The sequence below is a fragment of the Colletotrichum fructicola genome, assembly GCF_000319635.2.
Source record: "Colletotrichum fructicola Nara gc5 chromosome Unknown KSG_Nara_v1_contig05, whole genome shotgun sequence".
Taxonomy (NCBI): domain Eukaryota; kingdom Fungi; phylum Ascomycota; class Sordariomycetes; order Glomerellales; family Glomerellaceae; genus Colletotrichum; species Colletotrichum fructicola.
In genome coordinates this window covers 3,207,988-3,231,211 of record NW_027094055.1, presented here as the reverse complement: position 1 = coordinate 3,231,211, position 23,224 = coordinate 3,207,988, and the positions used below count along the sequence as shown (strand labels likewise).

Below are 23,224 nucleotides of genomic sequence, written 5' to 3'. Positions count from 1 at the left end.
CGAAGGTGCTCCAAATGTTCTTCTTTACTGAGTGTTTGGTGACCGCATCTCCCGCAAATGTATGCCTGTGGAATAGCGGCTTGTGTACAAGCTCTTTTTCGCTGAAGATGCCGAGTGTGGTTGTCTTGGCGAAAGTCACACTTCCCACAGAATCCACATTGATATAATCGGACGCCAGTACGATGGAAAGGGCCGTAATGTCGAAACTGAAGGTCTCGTTGGGATGTAAAACAAACGTCTTTGCATCCCAACATACAGCGATGAGTACGAGAATGAGGTTCGACATCGACAACATCGAGAGCCAAAGATTCTTCGCTCTGAGTTGGCTCCAGAAAAGATGGCGAGGGTGGCATAATTAAGGTGGGAAAAGTAACAAGAGCTGCTGGTGAAGAAAGTTGCGGAGATGAAGGCGACCAATTGGGGTCATTCCGGTTGTTTTGGTGTTGGGTTAGATGATTTTGCTTGTAAAAGGCGGTGTTTTCACCATCAATATTGGTAGGCAAATGTTCGATATCGAGGCTCGTTCTGTCGTCTAAAATTGACCCCAAAGAATCCGAAGTATAACGGCTGAAAGTCCTTGGGTCGACACATGGTGAATTCCAGTCTCCGGGATACCGGCGGAAGTTGGGGTTTTGGAGGCAGTCGCTGTGAACATATAGTCCAATTGGAACTTCCCAGTCCGCTTCTATACTTGACGGGCCGCTTTGCCGATGAATGATGTGATCTTCGTGAATGCATCTGAGTGATGAAGATAACGTCTCGCTTTCCTGAGCGCAACAAGGCCGACTTTGCGCTAAGCGTTGACCATAATCATTGCTCTGTATTTAAGCAATCGCGGGACTTTTGTCCCGCGAGCGCTGGCGTACACCTTATGTTCCGGTCCTTTAGCAGTGAAATATAGATGGAGGAATCGTGCAGGAATATTGGTCAATTATTGAGCCCTCAGCAATAGAATCAAGGGGAATACGGTTTCCCTCAACTCCTAGCTGATATTGTGCTCGCAACTTTGCACAATAAGCTCACGGACGGCGTGCGTTCCCGGACATCGGGTCTTTATAGAGCTCAGAAGTGCTGTGTGTGTCGTAGGAGAAAAGAGCAAACAACCCCCAAGCCTCAAGTTCGTTCCTCGAGAAACATGAGGTGTTCGGTCATCTGTTTTGCAGTGCCCCCACCTGTCAGCCTGATCTGCTGTAAGACGGAAGCACTTGTACCCAAAGGTTGAGGTCAAACCAATGATAAGATGTAGATCCTCGCTTTGGGCCGGAAGCGTCGGCAAATTGGGGTACACACGTATCTCAAGTTTGATCCTGAATAACACATTCCAACCCAGCCACCTTCATACTTCGGGTTTCGTGGCCAGCGCTCGTCTAGTCGTTTCGACGCGTGTGAAGTTAGGGCTGGCAACTACGAAGCAGATGTGCTTACTGATCGAAGAAACACGAGTTTAGATTGGGGTAATCCGTGATAACTGATAGACAGAACTTTTACTGGTAATCAATTGGAAGTTGTGCAGCTTTATTCACTTCTCCTGATCGAAGTCATAGCTATTCCCGAATCCTCTATGCAGATAAGACCTCAAAACCTCATCGCTCTTCATCCAATCAACCGGAATTTCCAAGTCAGGCTCTAGCTCAGCTAGCAGGGGCTGCACGTCCTCTCCAAACTGCAGCCTCATCGGGTTTCTATACCACGGTGCAAAGTGAATCATCGCAAGCATCACCCTGACCTCGTCACTCATGTTCGGCATTCCAGCATGCCACAGCCTCAAGTCTCTCAACACAATACTACCCTTCTTGACATCAGGCTGTGATGGACCTCTCACACCACGTCTCTCAGTCAAAAGATTCTCTCTGATTCTTCCGCTAGCCCGTTCACCATGCTTTCCCTCCTGTGCTGACACGTCAGCGGTGTGCGTGCCGAGCCAGAGCTCTGTGGACCCATTCTTGGGAGTCATGGACACGAGTGGGATATTGGTGACAAGCGCAAATGGGTGCGAGGGGTGATCAAAGTCGGCGTCGGAGTGTACGGGTTGACGTTGAGGTGAGGCGCCGGGAAGAGGTGGCATGGCGGAGTTGGCTGAGCAGAAGGTCCATTTGGGACGGGGGCCCAGAACATTTGACGTGATCTGTGTTGCGATGGGGTCTGTGACTTTATGAGTGTGTCTTCATGATCAAGGAAAAAGAGCCATACTCGTGAAGATGGACTTATAAAAGTACTCAGCCAAGGGCGGAGGGTCTTGTTGTAAGTTCCCCAGATTGTAGTTGAAAGGGCCCTTTTCACCGAGGGACTGGAGGTATCTCGCATCCTTCACCATCTTCTCATTTAGGGCGTCCAAGTCCTTGTGAGGGACAACATCCTCGACAACAACAAGCCCATCAGCGTGTAGGTGCCGAACAGCAAGTTCAAGGTTTCGCGGCGCAAGGAGGCAGTTGCGCAATTCAGCCTCTGAGGGGCGGATGACAAACGGGTGAGTTGGTTGGGGTTCGCGTGTGAGAGACGCCAGGCCCCTGTGGCTGCAGTTGAGTGAGATGGTTGCTCGCCGACGGAGCAGCAAGCTTGAAGTTTTTGGGAGAGCTCTCATGTTGCTTAATCAAGATGCTGGACACTGAGACATGATGAGAATATTTGATGCTTCTCTCGTCCACTTAAATACTTGGAGTAGGGAGAGGTTCCGTCAGGGCTACCCCAATGCCGAGCTCGGGTTTGGTCACCCCCGCTACCCCTCCAAACCCGAGCTCGGGTTATGCTTCCCCTCTGAGCCTACCCATCTGATCCCCAGATTCACTATGCTTCCCCGACCTCCGCAAATAGCTTATTACATTCGTCGTAATTCGCTGTTGAATTGGGAATCCATAGGAGACGATCCACTCCATGCATGTTGTAAGTCGGAGACTAGCCGTTGCACCGGCCACCCAATTGATCGCTTACACGCCATGAGTCGACGGATCACCTCTTGCTGGGAGGCTTCACTGCGGATGAATCTTGCACCTAGCAGTCATGTTAGTCTCACTTCGTCGACAACGTTTTCTTTTCACCCACAGAGCGCAATTGGCCCAAAGGCATTAACGAGGACTGCAGGTATGTTTGCCGTGAAAGCGATGCCACACAGATCGAGACCGCATGCTTCCAGGACTTCTTCTTTCGTATCCCCCATCTTATGGTCCTGTTCAAGAAACTGTCTCAGCTTGGCAACGTTTTTGGGTGTTGCTTGAGCGCACAATATAGCCACACAGACAAGTCGGTAATGCAGCGCAGATGCTGATTCAACCTCAGCTAGCGATCTTCATCATTGGAGCCGCTTCGACCTACCATGGCAGTCTCTGAGCATCCATATTGATGGAAGTGAAAGTCCAAGTCCTCGATCCTCCTTTGAAAATGGTCTGAAGCGAGCCGGTAAGTCTGCAGACCAGCTGCGGAGCATGTCAAAAAGAACAGTCCAGGTCTGCTCTGCGATGGTGCTCGAGAAGCAGGCATTGATGATCCGGCCGAGAATGAGCGATACGGTATTCAGGTAGCTGTGATCAGTGTGATGTTGACTTGGCAACGGCATCTGGTCCAGATCAATCTTCAAAGGGCATCGCTGGAACAGACTGAAGGTGATGTCTTCACGGAGGTAGTTCCAGAACCCTGCAGTTCTCAGCCCAGATCCTAGATAGTCAATGAGAGGACTTCGATACGCTGCCAGTGAGTAGGCACCCCGAAGATGTCTGTTTGGATCGATTTCCTCTGCACACGGTCAGCTTCATGAATTTCGTCTCACATGGCTCAAGCGTACCGCTAAGAATCTCATATGAACGAAGCAGACAAACAGACGCAAGCGCTAGTCCTTGCGTGTTTACCTCACCATGCTCATCATCTTTCAGATCTATCAGAATACGAATGCAATGACCATGGTAAAACTCAGCTGCTGCCTTAGCTGACGGCGCAGTTGTCTGGCTGATGTGCACCGCGGAAAGAGCCAAAATCGCAGCAAATGCCAATGAGTTTTCCAAGGCGATCTCGGGCAGTCTTGTCGCAAATGTGTGAGAGCTGTCACTGAGATCATACCACGGCGCAATGTCAGTGATGTAATGGTGAAAATAGCGCGCGACCGAAGGATTCAACAGGGCGTCTCGTGGCTTTGTTGGCGAAGGGAACGTTCCTAGGGCGAAGGGCGCTAAAATGCTTGATTAGACGCCAGTAACATTGTTTTGTTCTTCGTTCTACTCACTCGTGAGTCCACTCGTGAGCCTACTCGTCTCCTCACCTTCCGGGGTCTTGTTATGAAATTGTGAAGGAGCCGCGCTGCGGTCGCAGTATCGGTTTGCTTTGACGCATCGTTGGCAAATCGGAACCGCTTCGTCGCCTGGCCTTGTGTAAGACGGACGCCAATAGTCAGGATTAATAGGCTTACACTTGATCTTTCGGACTCGACAGGTGTTGCTGATTATGAGAACAAGGCTTGTTAGCAACAGTGCCAGTGCATAATTACGTGATGAAAGTCCGAACCATGCTATCCATATGTCAGTAACATCCGTTCATCTTTCTGTCAATGTCGAGTAGGGCCGAATGTCTTACCCGCTTGATTGAAAATACGAGGCATCGTGGCCGTGTGAAGGCGATCAACTGGGAACCAAGGATCGAGCCGCGCTGGTAAGCGAGACCTGTCGTGGAGGCAGCGATGAAGCCCGTCGGCGTTTGCAAATGTGAAAGCGGACAAGAACTTCTCAACTTGCATCTGATAACAACGCATTTTTCTGTGCGGGGGGTCGGCACCATCAACCTGACCCCCAGGAAAACCTCCGGCAGCCGATGACCCCGCCATCCCGGAACAAGCGGGGGGTCTGACCGGGACGCCGGCACTCGCATTTCCCTAAGCACTAACATCGCCAAGCCTCAAAGATCAGCTGCGGCTAAGCTTTCCTGACTCTAGATGCGGAAATTTCAAGACACTTTAAATCCGAAGCGCACACTGCGGACTAGCAACATGCACGTAAATAGACAGTTCGAAGGATCCGAGGTGAACAGCCTCAAAGATTCCGAGTGACTTACATTGCCACTTTGGGAGTATCAAGGAACGTTGCATTCATGGATTTTAATGATGAAGGTTGTATATAAGATGAAGAAAGATCCGATGAACGAGTTTGTTTTGTCTTCATCGAACCAACTCACACAAACACATCAATCTGATAATCAATCTCATCAACCTATTCAACAACTTAACACTTACCCCCCCCCACCTTATAACTTTCAACCCTAAAACATCTTCAAAATGGTCACGTACACTCTCCTGAAGGCTACTGTCCTCGCCGCCGCCGCGACGGCCGCCAGCATCCCCGCCAGGAGCACCGCATCCTTCCGCCTCGCGGCCAACGTCACCGGCCTGGATCTCAACCCCTCCGTCCAGGGTCAAGAGCTCACCTACATCCCAAACGACGACTGCGTGGCCCCTATCTACTTTGCCGCCCCCGGAAGCGGCGCCACCTTCTACACCACCGACCAGAACGTCGGCGTCGTGAACTTCAACGGCGCCTCCTCCCCCGGCGCCGGCATGATTGTCACCCCCGGTGGCACCGCCACCGTGCCCAGCTCGAACGTGGTGGAGCTTCAGTGCTCGGCCAGCACCACCGGTGTCACCGTCGGGGCCACTGGACTTCAGTACGATGGAGGCGCGTGGATGGCATGCCCCAGAGACGGTGCCATCGTCCTGAGCTTCAAGCAGGCTGGACAGAGAACGCTTGCTTCTTGCGCCGATGTCCAGCTTCTTCCCATCTTCTAAGAGGTCTGTGTCATAGAATTATTCATACATGGATGCTAGAGAACAATCAACTGCATAGAGAGAACATAGGATCATGGAACATCAGCAACAACACAGTTTGGGAAGAATTTAGGGGAGCATTTGCATAGTTACGGACTTTCCTTTGTTAGCATAGAATTCGCATATAGTCGCATTTACACCATAATAAACGACCTTGGCCAGGTATACAACTTTTGGTTTTTCATCCTGCAACTTGTGCTGCAACTCTTGCGTGTGCATGATCCCCGCAGCCCATGAAGTGGACTCAACGGGTGCACTGGTCGACAAACTCCCCAATCTCTTTGTTGAACTTCTCAGGCTCCTCGTAAAATAGCCAGTGCCCAGACTCGTAGACAGACTCCTTCGCCAGACCAGGCCTGTTCTTCTCCACCCTCCTCACCGTCTCAAGCATACCCTCCAACGGGAAGCATCCAGACCGCCGTCCCGCCATCACCAGCGTCGGAACGCTAATCATCTCAATCGCCTCGCGGTGGTCATACCGCGTGTGGTCAGCCAGCAACCTCGCCAGCCACGTCTGGTCGCATAGAGCGCTGATACCCGTAAAGAAGTCCTCATCCTCCTTCCTCTTCTCCGCCGAGATGTCGTCCTTGGGATCAGGCTTGGCACGGTACCCCAAGCACCCGTCCACGAGATCGACATGAGCCGCCTTGGACTCGTTGATCCAAAACTTCTGCGCGCCCAGCATGCTCTTCTCGTCGTAGCAGCCCGTGTGCGCCTTGCTCTCGTCCCACCCGTCAAACTCCGACCGGTCCTGCAGCGGCGCCTGGTCGACAAAGACGAAGCCCGCAAAGTCGGCGCAGCCGAACAGCTCGACGTACGTCCAGAGCACCGCGGCGCCAATGGAGCAGCCGGCGGGCACGATCTTGACCTGGGGCGCGGCGCGGCGCAGGTGGGCCACGAGGTTATGCAGGTCGGCCGCGAGACGGGCGACGTGGTACCCGCCCTTTGTGCGGTCGGACTTGCCGTGGCCGCGCATGTCTGGGGCGACGACCCAGAGGCCGCGGTCGATGAGCGGCTTGAAGTTGCGGTAGAAATAGTCGCTAGAGCCGCTAAAGCCGTGCATGAGGAGGACGCATTGCGTGGCGGAGGCGGCGCCGGCGTCGGTGAGCGAGAGGGAGGACTGGAAGGCGAGTTTGCAGCCGTCGTTGGCGCCGCAGTGGGCGTAGTGCATGCCCGTGTTTGCCATGATTTCTTACGCCGTGATGAGTGTGATGAGATGGTGTGATGTGTTTGAGAGAAGAGAGAGGTTTATGTAAAGGGGTTTGATTAACAGGGTGAGAGGACGTCATGGCGATGGCGGGGACGTTTTCTGTTGGTGGGGCCGCTGCGGGTTGCGGGGGCGGAGGGGGACGGCGGTCCGTTCTAGCGGCGACGATCCGGAATGACGCCGGTGGCTCCGATGTTGGCTTACTTTCTGTAAAAATGTAGTCAAATTCGTCTCAGAGCGACACGCGCCTACGGATGTTATTGGAACGTTATTTCTAGATTGCCACGCGAAAGAACGTATGGTAGAAATTACTCTGGTTTCCAATATCTCTCTATCTGAGACACAACCATGAAGCAGTCGAAACAATCGCTCAGTTTCCGTAGCTCTGGTTGAGCAACAACACCACAATATTTGAATCCTCATTAATTTTCTGCCCACTTTTTGACCTCATGACAATTCATTCATACATCGCCTACAGCAAACGCCAACCATGAGCACCGTAGACCTTGATGACTTGTACCCACCCAGGCCGCCTGACCTCGCCACACTACCTTTATCATTCTGAAATCTTCCAATGCTCTCACCGTCCCCCCCTCTAGCCGGCGGGGGGACACATGGGGCAGTGGTTTGAGTGCGCCTCTCTTGAGAGACGCCTCTTTCCCCTGTGCAAAATGGTTGCTCCACGAACATGAACACGTACGTCCAATGTGACTGACCTCTGCGTATGAGTTACACCGATGACCCCGGTCTGTAGGGTTGGATGTTCGTGGAGAAGCGAGTTTCATAGGACATGACGACTTGTCAGATCTGAACTTTTGCCATTTTTGTCCAGGTTCAGAGTTGATTCTGTACTGTCTTCTGGAGGCCGGACGTTTTGACTGTGTTCGAATCTGGGTTGCCGTCCTTTTTTGGTTCTCAATCTTATTAGAACCTTGAGGGCCATGCTGTACTATGGACTGGTAATTTTGCCAAATCAGATTCGTTATGGTCTCAACGAGAGAGGTCTTCTGCTACTGAGTCAACGCGGTAGACAATGTGCGCAAGATTCCTTTGGAATGCTGTCAATTTTGATTGTATATAAGAGACGCTGCGCCAATTCTTTGTGCATGGCTTTTCATCTACCAGTCCCTTACGCGTCATCCTCAACGCCAACCAACTTCAGACTCTCAACCCAAAGCCTCTTCTCCGTTGGCGGGTCGTACGCCGCCGGGATGTAGCCCGGATCACTGGGCTTCACATCCGGAGCTGCCTGTTCCGCAACGCTCACATCCTCCAGATACTTTCCTCCCTGGCCCTCGAACTCCTTTGCCACGGCGGCCCACACCGACGTCGCCGCGCCCTGGGAGGTGCTCTTAAGGAATGCCTGGACCTCGGGCTTCTTCACCATTTCCTGAAGATCGGGGGAATGGCGCTGCAGAGGCGTCGCGATTCCGCCTGGGTGCAAGCTGAGGGCGTGGATACCTTTGGAGCCGTAGCGGCGGTCAAGCTCGTTGGCGAAGAGAATGTTGGCGAGCTTGGCCTGACCGTACGCAGCCCAAGGGTGGTACTCGACCTTGCTGTCAAAGTTGAAGTCTTCGAATTGGATTCTGCCGTTACGGTGACCGGTGGAGGAGACGCTGACCACGCGGGAGTTGAACTCTGACGTTGAGGCGGCAAGGAGGGCGGGCTTGAGGAGCTGGAAGAGGAGGAAGTGGCCCAGGTGGTTGGTGCCGAACTGAGTCTCAAAGCCGTCTACAGTCTTGCCTTTGGGGCAAGCCATGACGCCTGAATACGAGGTTAGAAAAAGGTCCTGGAATTTATGCAAGAGATCGCATACCGGCGTTGTTGATGAGCACATTCAGCTTGTCTGACTTGCCGAGGAACTCCTTGGCTGCTTGTCTTACACTCTCAAGAGAGCCAAGGTCCAGCTTGATGACCTCGACCTTTCCAGGCTTGCCGTCAGAGAGGATGTCCTTGGCGACCTCCTCGCCCTTGGCGACATCGCGGACGGTGATGTAGACATCAGCGCCCGTGACGTGCATAGCGCGGGCGGTCTCGGGGCCGAGGCCACCAGGAGAGCAGCCTGTCACGAGGACGACATTACCAGCCCATTTTCCAACGAGGCCTTGGTCTTCGACAATTTTAATGGCTGTGGGACGGGAATCACCGGCACCGGTGATGTTCTTGTGTTCTTCGAGGTAAGGTGCGAGACGAGCCATTTTGCTGTGGGTTGAGTGGAATGGTTTGGCAAAATACGTTGTTTGGGTGTTGATATTATTGTAGAATGTTTTGGATCGAGTTGTTTGGGTTGATGCTCTGTAGATGTTGCGAAGGAAAGAAGCACTCATGCTGCTTAAATATCATGGAAGTTGCAGCTACAGCTGAGGACAGACTTACACGACACGGGAAGCGGGGGGGAGGCCGCATTCGCCGCACAATTCTGGGTCTTCCCCATTGCTATATGCAAGTTTCATGGAGCCAACGGACTTAAGCATTATCTCAGGCTGGGCTGTTCTGGTGTTTTGATTTAGAGTTAACACTCACGTGGGGTGGAATGTTTATGGCTGTAACCGCATGAAGCATCAATGATGTAGGTGGACCAGGGGGAAAAGGCCATCTAACAGCTATGCTTACAAAGCTCAGCAAGAGAAGCTGAGCGTCTTCTTGATAGCTCTGTCTCTTCCTCAAGCGAGATCGCCTGGCTGCTGGGAATATCCGAGACAAGCAGTAGACAGAGCGTTCCAGCCACAGGAATCTGGTATGTTGTTCCGCCACAATAAGATCCCGATGCAAGATAGCGGATCAAGAGCGGACTCCGGGGTTTACATAAGCTTAACGCAAGTGCATGTACGCGTCATGGAGTGCTCCATCAGAGACTCTGAAGAGCAATTGACGGAGGGTGCCTCGGGGTCCGTGATTGGACTTAACGGGGTGTGGGCTACCGGATGAGGTAATACTCGGAGTTAAGCCAGGCTTTAAGACTGGGAGCACGGTCCATATAGCGGAAGGGAGAAACCTTAATGCCAGTCCACGCAATCGCGCAATCAGATAACACACGTGACTGGTGGGTCTCTGCTTCGGTGCCGGTGGCTCGTGCATCAAGGCTCCACAGCCGGCCGATCTTCCATGTGCTCCGGGCCTTGGACTCTTGTCGCCTGAGGTCTGAGGTTGCAAGACTCGGCTCGATCCCGAGGCCTGTGAATTGCGATGGGCACCCAAGGAAGGCTGGCAAAGCTTACCCCTGCTTGACCTGCTGGTGCTGCTGCTGCTGTCCGGGGCAGAGACAAGGGCTGTGCAGGGCGAAGCTTCAGCGGCTCCAATTTCCAGGGACCACAGGCTAGTTTTTGCTAGCACCACGCGCCGTGGTCGGTCATCATCAGGCGACAGCCAGGGTGGTGAGCCGCTGTCAGAGGCATGCACCATGCTAACCAAAATTCAACAGCAACTCAACTCTGTGTGAATGCCTCTCTGCGAATGGCATTCTGTCGGTGTTGAATCACTGTTTCGCAAGTCATGTTGGTAACTGGTTTCAAGCGACCAAGCACCAAGTGCTGGAGACGTTTGCGCGCAGCTGGTGCGACTCGATTCTCCAGGCGTTGAAACACCACCCCACGGCGGCTGTTAATCTCCACGGTGGTTCAAGTGCTTACTGCTTGCACCATGATGCTGAGCCTGCAAGTGCAAGGAAGCACTTTCGCACTCGTCAGTCAATTTCGTTTTCGCAACTGTCGGCGGACTCAGCATTGGCGCTCCCGTGAGTGTGGAATATTCCAGGCTCGAAACGGCGCCCATGGCCGACGGCAAGAAAACAAAACGGGCAAACATGGCATCGGCAGGACCAGAAATACTGGATGCCACATGGATGGCGATGGCCAAATCCCATCCCAATAATGCCCATGTTTCGTTGCTGCCCTGAGTGCAGTGCACGGCGTCCATGCCCTGCCACGCCCCAAGTGCTAGCTACCGCAAAGAGCGCACCGAGGTAACGTTAGACTCTTGGAAGCAACCTAAGCGTCTTGTTGGAGGTTTCCCCGCAGCTGCCCACCACTACGGCCCCTTCGTCCCAGCAATTAACTCCCTCTGCCAACCTTGAAGGCTGGCCGCTTGCTAGGTAGGTACCTGGTTCGGACCCCCATTCCCAGCACCCCCTTCCCGGTCACGGCCGCTAATCCGAGTCGAATCAAAACAGACGATCCGGAAAGCAAGCTTCATCATTGCGTGTGACGGGCAATGTTGCTATTGCTATTGCTGTTGCTGGCGTCGTCGTCGTCCGCGTCCATGTCCACGTCCCCTCCGCCGTTGGACATCTGTTGTCTGTTGTCGGTCAATAATCAAAACCAAAACACACGCGCAAAGCTCCATCCTACTCTGCTGCTCAGACACACTGCGAACCGACACGCAAGCCATCACGACGTCGGCCCCCAACTCTCAACTCTGGCTTCTCTGGCTCTTGTTTCCCGAAGGTCCTGGGTTTGGAGCAGAGGAGGAGGCTGTACCTAGCTTGTACCGATCCTCTTGCTCTCTCTCGCTACCAACTACCCCCGGCAGCCCAGCCCACACTCAGCGGCTGAGCATCAGGCAACCCAATCACCTCCAAAGTTGACACACCAGAAGCTGAAGCAGATTCCACAAGTCGCAAGCAGCCGCTGTTGGGGGCTTTGCCTTGCCCTGCTGCTGTGGGAGGTGTTGTTGGTAGTGTGTGCTGTGTCGTGTGTTTGTGTACGGCCCTGCACAGCAGTACATCAGCACTGCTCCCCGTCCGCACATGAATTGCAGACGATACATCCCAATACAAGTTGAAAGTACTTGGGCCCTACGAAGCTGAGTGTGCGCCCAGCACCTCTTTAAAGGAAAAGAAAGAGACGGAAAACCACAGGAACAAAAAGGTCACGAACCAAGCAGAGGCAGAACCAGACCCGAGAGAGATCGATCAAGGGACCGTGTATCCCGCATCAAACCCCCGTCGGGTCAGGATCAAGTCCCTCCCACCTCCTCCCGGTCAGGTCTAGGTCTCTTCTCTCTCCACCGCACCCTCAACCGCCAAGCTGCAAGTGCCACTTGCACGACTCCATTCGCAATCCACATCCACCACCTCCCTCGCCCTCTCTCTCTCTAGTCTCTACCTTACACACATACAAACACCCTGCCGCCAGCCAACAGCTCCGGCAGCGACAGCCTCCCTGGCCTGATCTGTGTCTGTCTGACTGACGAGCCTTGCGTGCTGCTGCCACCGCATGGGAGTCCAGCTGCTGCGTCTGCTTATGGACTTGGGAAGATCGATGCAGAAGCGAAAATAAGCTGCATCAGCCCGAACTGCAACCACTCAGAGCTACCCTACCTTACTCACGTTCTCGAGGTACACAACCTTCACCACCTTGGGTGATCCGGAGGCCGTTCCTCTGAGGTGTTCTTCTCTTCTATTGCCTGCCATCCCGCCCATCTCTCGCATCTCACACACGCTACTCTCTCCAACAACCCGTCCGCCGGCCACATCTTCGCACCGTTGCGGGACAGGGCGCCGCTCCTCCAAACCACCTCCGAACCTTTGCGCCCATTCCCGTCATCGCCGCCTATTCCCTCGACCGGGCTGCGCGCTACCTCGATCATCCCCACAACGCCCCTCGAACGCCCAACACAGGCCAAAAACCCGACTGTCAATCCGTCCATGTAATGCCGCCGCTTGGCCTTGCGCTCTGCTGTTCCTGCACGTCCCCGACAGCTTGGACAAACTGCAACTGTCTCGACCCCACACCCACCACCAGGCGGCAACGCGCGCAGCGCCTAAGACGCACGACTGCCGCCCACAGACACACATGAGAACCTCATCTCCATCATCCGCCAAACCCCCTCGTCACCACTCCCCCGCCGCCGACAAGAGACACCTCGATCCAGATCTGGCGATACTGCCAGCATGGCCGCCTTTGTGAGGGTTTCCGGTCCCCCCAACAGCAGCTTTCTCGTAGGCTATCCTGGCATCTCCGCGACGCTGGTACGTTGTTCCTCCACTCCGTGATGACGTCGGGAGGCTGGTGTCTCCAGTCCGATGCGCCTGCTTACTGACACAACCCCGCCTCGCGATACAGCCCCGAGTCGAAGGCAAAGTCGAAATCCGTCCATCCCAGGGCTATTCCATGCCCGTCGCCATCTCCCTAGTGCGCATATGTTTACAGCGACGAGAGACGATACACCCCGCTGCTGAGAATGTCGCGAAACGACATCTTGGTACCCCGAGAAGGGAGACAACAGACGTGGTCGGCAAGGAGCTTCTGCTCTTTCGGTGCCAGTCAGGGAAGGAGGCCGAGAGCGTCATCGCAATGGACCTGCCATTCGTCCTGTTCATACCATTCGGAAGAGGCGGCGAGGAGACGAACCGACGAATACCCCCAGCCTCCCTACAACTACCCAGCCGAACGGCCGAAACATACTACGAGCTCGTTGTGACAGTACAACAAGGCCACACATTACAGAACAAATACTCTTTCCCCATACCGCTGCAGCGATACGATACGTTGTCGACCTTTGGCATGTACAACAAGCCCGAATCTCGACAAGTCAGCGATGCGAGCGTCGTCACGCTGGGAATATCAGTCCCCAAGTGGAGCTACGGACCGCTCGATCCAATAACAGTGTATATCAAGCTAGTACCGAACCCCGACTGGATGAAGAAAGCGTTAAAGGTTACGATTCAGAAGATCACCGTCGCCATCGAGGAGGAAATTACGTACAATCCGGAGGGAGACGAGCCGTCGAAGAAGATCAACAAAATTGCGAAGAACCAACAGGTTGTGAATACGAGAATGCCAGAGGCTGGATACGCCACGAACCTTGGACTGGTTTTCCCTTCCAAGGACTTACGCGACCCTGACGGCATCATTCGGCGAGGGAAGCCCGCCTTTCCGCTGTACGAGGTCACCTCTTTCACGACAAGTTCAACATTATACAAGATTGAATTTTTCTTAACTGTCAAGGTAGGACATGACGTTTTTAGCCCCCTTCCTGCTACTGGTATACTCACAATACTCCATAGGCACAACTAAGCTCCACGAGGGATCTGACCGTGAGGCAACCACTCGTCATTTGCCCCATGGACCAGCAAGCGTGCAAAGAGGAGATGGACGCCATCGAACAGGCCGCCAAGGATGCGTCGCATGTCGACCCCAATAACCCGATGTTGCCAGCGCGAGCGATTGTACTTGCGAACGACCGGGAATCGCTCAAAACCCTCGGCCTCTGTTTGGTCGCAGGGCAGAAGAAGCCGTTAATCGAGTGAAGGGCGCCTGACGAAGAAGGAATGCGTGAACGGACTGTGTGGCGTGCATCCTGGCGCCGGGCTGCAGGGTATAGAGCCGGCCGTATTGCGGCCCCGGTAACACATCCTGTCATGGCAAGCGACAGCCGGCTTTTTTGGCTGATAAAATCAGCTCTCAGATTTAAGCCGGATGCGTGACCCACGGCCCATGAGAGAAAACGACTTGTGGTGAAGACGTCGTCTGGAGAAGAGCTGTGCCGAGAAGAAGGACCTGAGTGATTGGGAACGAGATGATTGATGGGCAAACACCGACGACCCTCGGCGAATGGTGTCTTGCTTTAATCTCAGGACTTGCGCGTCGGCGTTTGACAGCGCGGTTTAATCGGCGGAGTGGCATCATCACGGCACGGCGTTGGCGGGGGTGTTCCGGCTGAAGGACACTTGCTTGGGAGACCAACGAAACGGGGCCTTTCAGCATTTTGGCGGAGCGCGTTTGGACACGTTTTATGAGATGACGACCTGGCCAGGGGCGGTTTTGCGAGTTGCAACAGAGAAAGGGCAGATGGCTTGTTTTACGATGTACATATTAAACACAAATGAGAGTTGTAAAAGAGACGCAGCTTGGGGTGAAGATCTCACCCCACTTGAGCCATTCTATTTGCGACAACAAGTGAGCTTAACTTGAGCTTATTTCGAGGGCCATTGAATGAAGCCAATATGCTGCTACGAGGACACATCAAGACTCGTGAACCGTATATGAATCCCATCTTGTGAAAAAAATGACTCCAGACCCGAAGCGTTGCCATGCATGATACTGCGGCACGCGGAGGCGGGAGCTATTTTTACGGAGGGAAAGGGGAAGCATTGGATGTGGAGGAGGCCCGCTCCAACGCAGGTCCGGGCCTACGCCCCTCTTTGCGGAAAAGGGTGGAGGTCGGCTGCTCGTATGGGCGATACTGGGGAGGATGCCGGTTGCTCATTCGGGGTATCCGTATACGAGCTGTCAGTCCTGTGGAACATGTCATGAGGAGGACATGGTGACAGGTGGCATCGCTACTCATCTTTATGCCGTGAGCTTCACACATTTCAAGACAGAAGTTGCCTTCATTTAGCTTCATTCTGAGTCGTGGAGTGTTTAAGGACACTCCGTGATATGTCTTTCAATTAATAGGCACCTTCGTTACTCTAGAGATGAAGCTTTAATAGAGGCGTCTTCATTGCGCAGTCCACCTCTAGCCGTCCACCTCCATCTCATCAGCGCCCTCCTTCTCCATAATGTCAATGCGCCTGAGAATGCTCTCCTTCCATATCCTGTAGTCCCTCCGCTTCTTCTCACTCAAAAAGTCGTACCGGTCCTGGAACATCGTATCCGCCCTTCGGACCGGTGCCGTCTTGTACGAATCGCTCTTCTCGCCCCCTCGGCTCTCCGCAATCGCATTCCCCGCCTCAATCACATCGCCCAGACTGCGATACCAATCCGCCTCCAACCAGCCCCGGTCCCCGACCTCTTTCAGGGCAGCGTCAAACTCCTTAGGCTTGACCTGCGCCCATCCCTCCCACGCCTCGTCGTCGTCCAGGCCCCTGGCGTCAACCTCCTCCCTTGCCTTCTCCAAAAGGCCCATGATGAGTTTCCTCGTCGGCACGTACGACTCGCGGTCAATGTCCTCGCCGCCCGCCAGCTTCTTCACCTGCTGCGTGACGAAGAAGAAGACCGCCCCGCATAAGGCGGCGAGGTTCTCCCTCACCCAGCCGTCGCGCGTGCGCAACCCGCCGGGGACGACGATGTACTCCATGCCCGCGAGCATCGTCGGCGCCAGGTGCGCCTGCTTCGCCTCTCTGCACATGTACCGAATCGTCGGCTGGATCCAGAAGTGCAGCCCGGACTTGTCAGACGGGAAGGCGGCCTTGCCGGTGGACTTTGACGGCGTGGCGTTCGGGTTCGCGCCGGCGCCGGCGGCCGGGGAGCGGAAGTTGGAGAGGGAGCGGTCTTTGTTGGGGGTCGGGCGGTGCGGCGTGCGGACGGGCGAGTCGACGCCGTGGCGTTGTCTGGTGCGCGGAGTGCCGTTCTTGCCGGGGGTGCGATTGAGGGCGGAGTTGGGGAGGATGTTGTCGAGGTGGGCGTAGAGGCGTTTGTAGATTCTTGGAGGGATCGGGGGGCGGGGCTCGATTGGTGGGAGGTTTAGTGTGATTTTGAGTCTGGGAGACAATGTTAGTTAAGCTTGCATTGAGCGGTGCAGTTGAGGAGAGGAGGCATACCTGTCGCAAGCAATGTTGGCGCAGGCGTATAAGCGGCCAATTTCTTCATCTGCCTTTAGCGTGCTTGCACGATGCCGCGATTGGGCGAGCAGGGAGCCGGCCAGCTCGACCAGGGACGGAGGCAGAGCTGGGCCATGTTGTGGCATCAGCGAGAGCAAAGTCTGCTCTATTGATCTGTTCATGGCGATGGCTTCGAGTCGGGTGTGACCCGGGTTTGTGGGTGGGTGGTTGACGAGGTTGCGCCAGACGCGTCGTGACGCGCCGTGAGATCGGACCCTGAATCCTTCGGTTCTCAGAACAAAGCTTTCGTCCCGGCTTTCTGGACGAGATCGATGGTTGTTTCGGGATCTTTAACGCGTGTAGCCGGCGACGTTGAGTATCGTTTCGAATGTGCTATGCATCAAAGGAAGCTTTGAAGGGCATTGAAAAAAAGTTGACAAGGAAGTCTGATGTTTGCTAGTGTATCCGTAAAAGTAGAGAAACGGGAATGTTGCGTCACCGGGAAGCTTAATTGGCACGCGGCCGCCGCAGAATTTAGCACAGCTGCTGCTGGCTCTTCCCGCCTCCCACCCGAAAGGCGCTGCCCAAGAGTCCAGAACCTCCCAAACGTCGTGGGGCCCCCTGTTAATCGCCGATCCTTGCATCTGTCCCGGCCCCCGAAGAGACGGGACGCCTCACCTCACCCACCCACCCCCTGAGTTGGAACGCGCAGCTTGGGGAGCCTTTGGGGAAGGGGAAAAGCCATTGGCAGACGCCACCTGTTCCTCCGATTCTTCCATTTTCCCCATTGCACACCCCCCAAGAAAAAAAGCCAGCATTCCTGTGTCCGTCGTCGCGCGCCTCCAGCAGGACCTTTACCCCGGCCATTGAAGTATTCCTGTGTTAGATCTAAGATCTTTGAGTTTCTGCGGTTTAGCCTTTCCGACCTCGGGATTTCGAACTCCCCCCACCCGCCGTTCCGTTGTGTATATTTGTTCTCTCTGCGCAAACGCCCGACCTCCTCGAGCTTCCTCGCCCCCGAAACTTTGGAGAGTTCTCGACTCTGTAGATATCACCAACAGCAACAAAACAAAACGAAACGATGCGTACAATCAACCTCGCGATCTTGGCGCTCGCCAGTCGAGCTCTGGCGCATGGCGACCACAGCCAGAAGCCGATGGTAGACGAGCACGCCGACTGGATGACAAAACACATGGCTGGTAGGTTATCTACGGCGCAACCACGTTCCAATTTGAAAACACCTGCTGACAAGATGCCTTGTCCTTGAATAGAGGAACATCACATGGAGGGCTGGGACTCGGCCTCCTTCTTTACCCTGCACGACTACAACAGCGACGGCGTGTGGCAAGGCGACGAAATCCTCCGCACTTACGGCCTCTTCGACGACTCGAACCACCACGTATCCGAAGAGAAGCGCTTCGAGATCTTGCACGAGCTCATGCTGCTGCTCGATCACAACCAGGACGGCCACGTCGACCGTCAGGAGTGGAATGACTTCACCAGCGCGGGCAAGACGTTGCCGGACGTCGGGATGGGACCGGGACACCACGGCGACGACGAGTACGAGTACGAGATCCATCACTGGGAGAAGTGAGTTTTTACCACACACCGCCACAACAAGAAGCCCGCCCCGGTTGCTGGGTTACGGGCGAAGCGAAGAAGAGAGCTGACAGGGGACGTGACGCAGATACCACGACGAAAACACCAAGCTCGAGGACCTGACCCACCCCGAAGACATTGAGCACTTCAAGAAGCACGAGCAGATGGAGGACGAGCAGGAGAGGTTAGAGCAGCTGGACCACATGGCCGTCGTCGAGGCCAACATCCCGCAAAAGTTTAGGCGGTCATAGCGTCGTCTCTGAGACGGCGGGGAGGGAGCGGGCTGACGCACGAGGGGGGCGAGGAGGACGAAGGTGACGAATTGAACGAAGAGCAAAAGAAGTACTTTTGACGATGTCCATGTAACAACACTACCTATCAAGCCGGGAGTCCGGGCTTGTAATGTACACATCAAAGACGCAGTGCCATACATCGGGCGCGTACGTCTTGACTAATTCCACATGCTCAACTGCCGCCGTTCGTCTGTCTTCTGGGTCCGCCGCCGCGAAGCTGTCGTAGAGGCGCTGGATCTCGGCGCGGCGGGTTTCAATGTCGTTTACGCCGACGTTCTCGTGGAGATGGGCCCAGCAGCGGCATTCCTCTTTTGGCAGCATGTCCCAGGCGGCTTGCCAGATGGGTTCGCTGGTAGGGAGCAAGCCGCCGTTGATGTGGAGGATGTTTCTGAGCGTAGAGACCCATCTCTCTGACGAGCGCATCTCCTGAATCCTGCGGGCGGCTTGCTGATTGTCCTGGAGAAAGACGATAATCTGCTCGTCCCCTGCCAGGAGCTGTTGGGCGGGTAGTTGAAGATCTGCCCCTTGTATCACTTTAACAGTCCAGCCGTTGGCTATCGCGCCGCGGCGCAGAGCTTCGACGCTCCATGGGTTGAGCTCCCAGCAGAGGACCTTCATGCCGAGCTTCGCGTACGAGAAACTGAAGTACCCGATGCCTGCGTATAGATCAACACCCCAGAAGTTGTGAGCGGGCTTTGACAATGTGCGCTGGGGCTGTTCGTTGACGTTCCTATGGAAATCGAGCAGGCGGGCTTTCTCTTTGATGTTGCCGCGGCTGAACATTGTATACCGAGGAGCCCATGTCTGGTATATGCCGTTCTGTTTGGTAGACACCCAGAAGGCTGCGTTAAAGTCCTCTGTCGACGGACTTGGTGTCTGGACAGAGAGACCAAAGTCTCCGTGGAGGATCTTCAGTCCGCTTGGAGATCTGAGTACGTTTTCGCCGTCATCTTCAGACGCGCCTTCCGTTTGTGAGTCTTTTTGCGGAGGGATGCCTTCGTTCACAGCAAGGTGGGTTACTTTGCCAACCCCTGTAATGGAAATCTCGTGGAGGACTGCTTCCCAGAGCTCATGAAGTTTCTCATCGCTGATGTCTGGGTGGCTCAATATTGAGGGCCACTGCCCCTTGCTGAAGCTGCCGCTCGGAAGAAGGACCATTGGGTTGTAAGTGGTATACCGCTTTGGAGTTTGCTCATTTAGAAGAGTTTGGAGGTCGTCTTCGCTGCTCCATTGTTGTGCTTGGGATGGCAGGGAATTGAGCCATGTTCTTGCTGCTGCGATGATTGGGTTTTCTGGCTTTGGTTTCTTGCCTCGCGGTTTATACGCTTGTGGTGGTTTGATGGACGCCATTCCTCTCTGTTGGCGTTGTACAATTGCGGAGTTACTCCCAAAGTTATTTGAATCTGACAACAGCAAAGCTGTGTAGAAATAAGTAGATTAGATATGTAGTTGACAATCTCACCAACTTCCATGGATGTGGGCGAGCGTATTTTCAGACGACTATTGCAGGGGGGTGCAACGACCTGGACCCCTGTTTGGCACCCTGAGGTCCGCTAACCTCGAGTGGGGCGCCATCAAACCGATGTTGACGGGACGCTCATGGCATTCTGCAACTTCACCATCTTTTGCTTTCCTCCCACACCGAAATAGACCGACAGAAGCGACAATGGACACGTTACCCGCTCACCTGAACTTCCTGAACGATGCAGCCCATCTTCTCCGGGCTTCGGCCCCCGAAACGTCGGCCCATCTCATGAGCCACCACAACGAGCTCATGTTCCTCAACGACGTCGAGCAGAACGACGTCCGGCGACAACACGTCTGCGGCGCGTGTGGGCACATCATGATCCCCGGGCAAGGAACCACTCTCAAGATGGAAACCGAGAGGGCTCTGAGGAAGAAGCGGCGCGCGGTCAAGGCGACAGACTCCAAGGTTAGGGATGAGGTTACGCGGTCAGGGATGCGCAAGCTTTTCGCCTGTGGAAACTGCAACACCACCACCAAGATCTCATTGCCTCCCGCGCCACCGGTTGTGAGACGTCGGGTAAAGTCTGAGAAACTCCCTCCCAAGGGTCAGCATGTTGCGGCAGCCGAGGCGGCAAAGCCTGCATCGGCCAACTCGAGCAGCAAGAAGCGCGCAAAGAACCGAAAGGCCGGGCTGCAAGCTCTGCTCAGCCAAGCCAAGACTTCATCCTCCAGCGGCAGGAGTCTGAGTCTTGCCGACTTTGCGCGATGAAGAAACCTTCGGCAGTCGCGTAAAATGCAATCAAACTACAGCATATGACTTTTCAGACCAGGTCCTTCGAGCACCCCTCGGGTTGCGTCGCGGCACGCGCCCATATGACAAACCAGCCTGCAGCCAGCGGTGGCGGGCTATCCTCGGGAATATTCTCGAAGCTCTCTCAAGGCAAAAGGACCCGCACAATGACACACAGCGTGCAGGGTTGCAGCGGCATTGCCCCTCCAAAAATTTCAAGACCCCGCCATCGTCCATCCCACCGAGTCACTTTGCGCCCGACATCAAAAAGTTGCCCTCCCAGCGATAAAAAAGGAAGAAGGCACCCCGCGCAGTGCAAGACACCAACACGAAACACACAGATAGAGGATTTGCGCTTATTTTATATCACAAAAATCAGTCATCATGGCTGCCTCCGAGTCCAAGACGACGCCGTCGGATTTCTTCCAGGCCATCGGCGACAAGGTCGCTGGCGACGATGACCAGAAGGTCGTCGAGGAGATTGAGTCTCTCTGCATGAACTGCGGAAAGAATGTACGTCCACCCTTGCTCCCCAGACCTTCGAATAGTGTAACAGTAAACTTACTATTTCCCAGGGCAACACCAGACTCCTTCTCACTTCGATCCCCTACTTCCGCGAAATCATCCTCATGTCCTTCTCCTGCGAAGAGTGCGGCTTCGCCAACAGCGAGGTCCAGCCCGCTGGCTCCATCCAGCCCAAGGGCACATACTACGAGCTCCGTCTGACCGCCATGGAGGACTTTGCCCGCCAGGTCGTCAAGTCCGACACCGCCACCGTCAAGTTCATCGAGCTCGACCTCGAGGTCCCCGCCGGCAAGGGCCAGCTTACAAATGTCGAGGGTCTCCTCTCCACCATCATCAACGACCTTGAGTTCGGCCAAGAGGCCCGCAAGGAGCAGATGCCTGAAGTCTACCCCAAGATCGCTGAGATCATCGCAAAGGGCCGCGCCATGCTGGAAGGCTCCTCCTTCCCCTTCCGCGTCACCGTCGACGACCCCGCTGGCAACTCCTTCATCACCCCCGATCTCAAGGACGGTGTCGGCAAGTGGGAGAAGCACGAGTACCTCCGCACCCCCGAGCAGAACGAGGCTCTCGGCATCTCCGCCGCCCAGGCTGAGGCCGCCGCCGCCGCTGCCAACCCTGGCCTTACCGCCGAGGGCGACATCATCCCCAACGAGGTTTACAGCTTCCCCGCCACCTGCCCGGGCTGCATGCACCCCTGCACCACCCACATGAAGATGGTCGACATCCCCCATTTCAAGCAGGTCGTCCTCATGTCCACCGTCTGCGACGACTGCGGCTACCGCTCCAACGACGTCAAGACGGGCGGCGAGATCCCCGAAAAGGGCGAGAAGATTGTCATCTCCATCTCCAACGGCGCCGTCGACCTCGCCCGCGACATTCTCAAGTCCGAGACCTGCGCCCTCGAGTGCCCGGAGCTCAACCTCGCCGTCAACCCCGGCACCCTCGGCGGCCGCTTCACCACCATCGAGGGTCTCCTCACCCAGGTCCGCGACGACCTGCGCAGCCAAATCTTCGAGGCCAACGGCAACTCTGCCTCCAGCGGAGGCGACTCCCTCATTCCCGAGGAGAAGGCCAAGTGGGAGGAGTTCTTCGGCGGCCTCGATGCCGCCATCAACGGCGAGCGCCCCTTCACCATCGTCCTCACCGACCCCCTCGCCAGCAGCTTCGTCCAGCCGCTCGTCGACCCCCCCGCCCCGGACCCGCAGATCAAGCGCGAGTACTACGACCGCACGGACGAGGAGGAGGAGGAGCTCGGCCTGAAGGACATGAAGGTCGAGGGCTACGAGGAGGACGCTGCCGCCGATGCCGCCGCTGCTTCCGCGGAGAAGACGGAAGAAGAGAAAAAAGGTGCTGAGTTTGACAAGATCCTCGATGCCAACATGGGCAGGTGACGCAAAAAAAACGCTGAATCTTGAATTCTGACTTTATGACTTTTTCTTCATTTAGGAGCCAAGAGGGAGCTTCAGGACGCGTTTGGATTCCAGGGCGGTGACGACGGCGGCGAGCATGGGATTAAAAAGTCACGTACATGATGATACCTACGCATAGACAGGCGGGCAAGGGTTTACTACATAAGAATTGATTTGAGGCTGTTATGATCATTCAACAGATGGCCACTTCGCTACCCATTGTGTTGTGAGATGCGGGAAATTGCCCGAGTTGCCGCGAGTCACGTTGGTTATGAGCATGGACGCCGTAGAGTTAGTTCCACGACTCAGTCAACCGCCTCGCAACGAGGTTTATCTTGACATCACCTCACATTCACACTCACAGACAACAGTACAACACAACAATTCCATGCGAATTCCATATTTATTGCAAGTGCAAACTAGCGAACGCTGACCGCTGACCGGGTTCCGCTATTTCCCCTCCTTCCCCGTGTCCTTAATGTGTCCATCCAGACTTGAAAAGTCGCGACACTTTTGGTCTCCCATAGGTTCCCTTGCCCCCTTTCCCTAGAGGTATCCATTCTGAAGTAAAAGCAACGTGATCTGAATCCATTATTGGTGTCGGGGGGCTCGCCTCCGGACAACAAGAAACTGCGCTGATCAGGGCAGAGAGC

At 55.0% G+C, this 23,224-nt stretch overlaps 9 protein-coding genes across 9 annotated transcripts; 5 read left to right on the top strand and 4 right to left on the bottom strand.

Annotated features, from left to right (window-relative positions):
• Positions 1–5,251: 5,251 nt before the first annotated feature.
• On the top strand, positions 5,252–5,758 carry CGGC5_v009590 (uncharacterized protein; the record flags this gene model as incomplete). The annotated part of the gene is made up of 1 exon (XM_032023804.1): positions 5,252–5,758. The coding sequence occupies one exon, from the start codon at positions 5,252–5,254 to the stop codon at positions 5,756–5,758; it is 507 nt and encodes a 168-aa protein (XP_031879508.1).
• A 283-nt stretch (positions 5,759–6,041) lies between these two features.
• On the bottom strand, positions 6,042–6,983 carry ydjP (AB hydrolase superfamily protein YdjP; the record flags this gene model as incomplete). Its single annotated transcript, XM_032023803.1, has 1 exon — positions 6,042–6,983. The coding sequence occupies one exon, from the start codon at positions 6,981–6,983 to the stop codon at positions 6,042–6,044; it is 942 nt and encodes a 313-aa protein (XP_031879506.1).
• Positions 6,984–8,133: 1,150 nt separating this feature from the next.
• Positions 8,134–9,566, bottom strand: CGGC5_v009588 (Retinol dehydrogenase 12; the record flags this gene model as incomplete). The annotated part of the gene is made up of 4 exons (XM_032023802.2): positions 8,134–8,768; positions 8,821–9,206; positions 9,381–9,469; positions 9,528–9,566. The coding sequence occupies 4 exons, from the start codon at positions 9,564–9,566 to the stop codon at positions 8,134–8,136; spliced, it is 1,149 nt and encodes a 382-aa protein (XP_031879509.2).
• A 3,328-nt stretch (positions 9,567–12,894) lies between these two features.
• art1 (Arrestin family protein 1) lies at positions 12,895–14,253 on the top strand (the record flags this gene model as incomplete). The annotated part of the gene is made up of 3 exons (XM_032023801.1): positions 12,895–12,972; positions 13,067–13,951; positions 14,011–14,253. 3 exons carry the CDS (start codon positions 12,895–12,897, stop codon positions 14,251–14,253), a joined length of 1,206 nt encoding a protein of 401 aa, XP_031879422.1.
• A 1,211-nt stretch (positions 14,254–15,464) lies between these two features.
• On the bottom strand, positions 15,465–16,670 carry CGGC5_v009586 (uncharacterized protein; the record flags this gene model as incomplete). The annotated part of the gene is made up of 2 exons (XM_032023800.1): positions 15,465–16,428; positions 16,489–16,670. 2 exons carry the CDS (start codon positions 16,668–16,670, stop codon positions 15,465–15,467), a joined length of 1,146 nt encoding a protein of 381 aa, XP_031879510.1.
• An 899-nt stretch (positions 16,671–17,569) lies between these two features.
• On the top strand, positions 17,570–18,338 carry CGGC5_v009585 (putative calcium-binding protein; the record flags this gene model as incomplete). The annotated part of the gene is made up of 3 exons (XM_032023799.1): positions 17,570–17,687; positions 17,760–18,078; positions 18,176–18,338. The coding sequence occupies 3 exons, from the start codon at positions 17,570–17,572 to the stop codon at positions 18,336–18,338; spliced, it is 600 nt and encodes a 199-aa protein (XP_031879511.1).
• A 120-nt stretch (positions 18,339–18,458) lies between these two features.
• Positions 18,459–19,538, bottom strand: trm12 (tRNA wybutosine-synthesizing protein 2; the record flags this gene model as incomplete). Its single annotated transcript, XM_032023798.1, has 1 exon — positions 18,459–19,538. One exon carries the CDS (start codon positions 19,536–19,538, stop codon positions 18,459–18,461), a length of 1,080 nt encoding a protein of 359 aa, XP_031879512.1.
• Positions 19,539–20,046: 508 nt separating this feature from the next.
• CGGC5_v009583 (uncharacterized protein) lies at positions 20,047–20,616 on the top strand (the record flags this gene model as incomplete). Its single annotated transcript, XM_032023797.1, has 1 exon — positions 20,047–20,616. The coding sequence occupies one exon, from the start codon at positions 20,047–20,049 to the stop codon at positions 20,614–20,616; it is 570 nt and encodes a 189-aa protein (XP_031879513.1).
• Positions 20,617–21,021: 405 nt separating this feature from the next.
• ZPR1 (Zinc finger protein ZPR1) lies at positions 21,022–22,694 on the top strand (the record flags this gene model as incomplete). The annotated part of the gene is made up of 3 exons (XM_032023795.2): positions 21,022–21,150; positions 21,213–22,509; positions 22,609–22,694. 3 exons carry the CDS (start codon positions 21,022–21,024, stop codon positions 22,692–22,694), a joined length of 1,512 nt encoding a protein of 503 aa, XP_031879455.2.
• Positions 22,695–23,224: the final 530 nt, after the last annotated feature.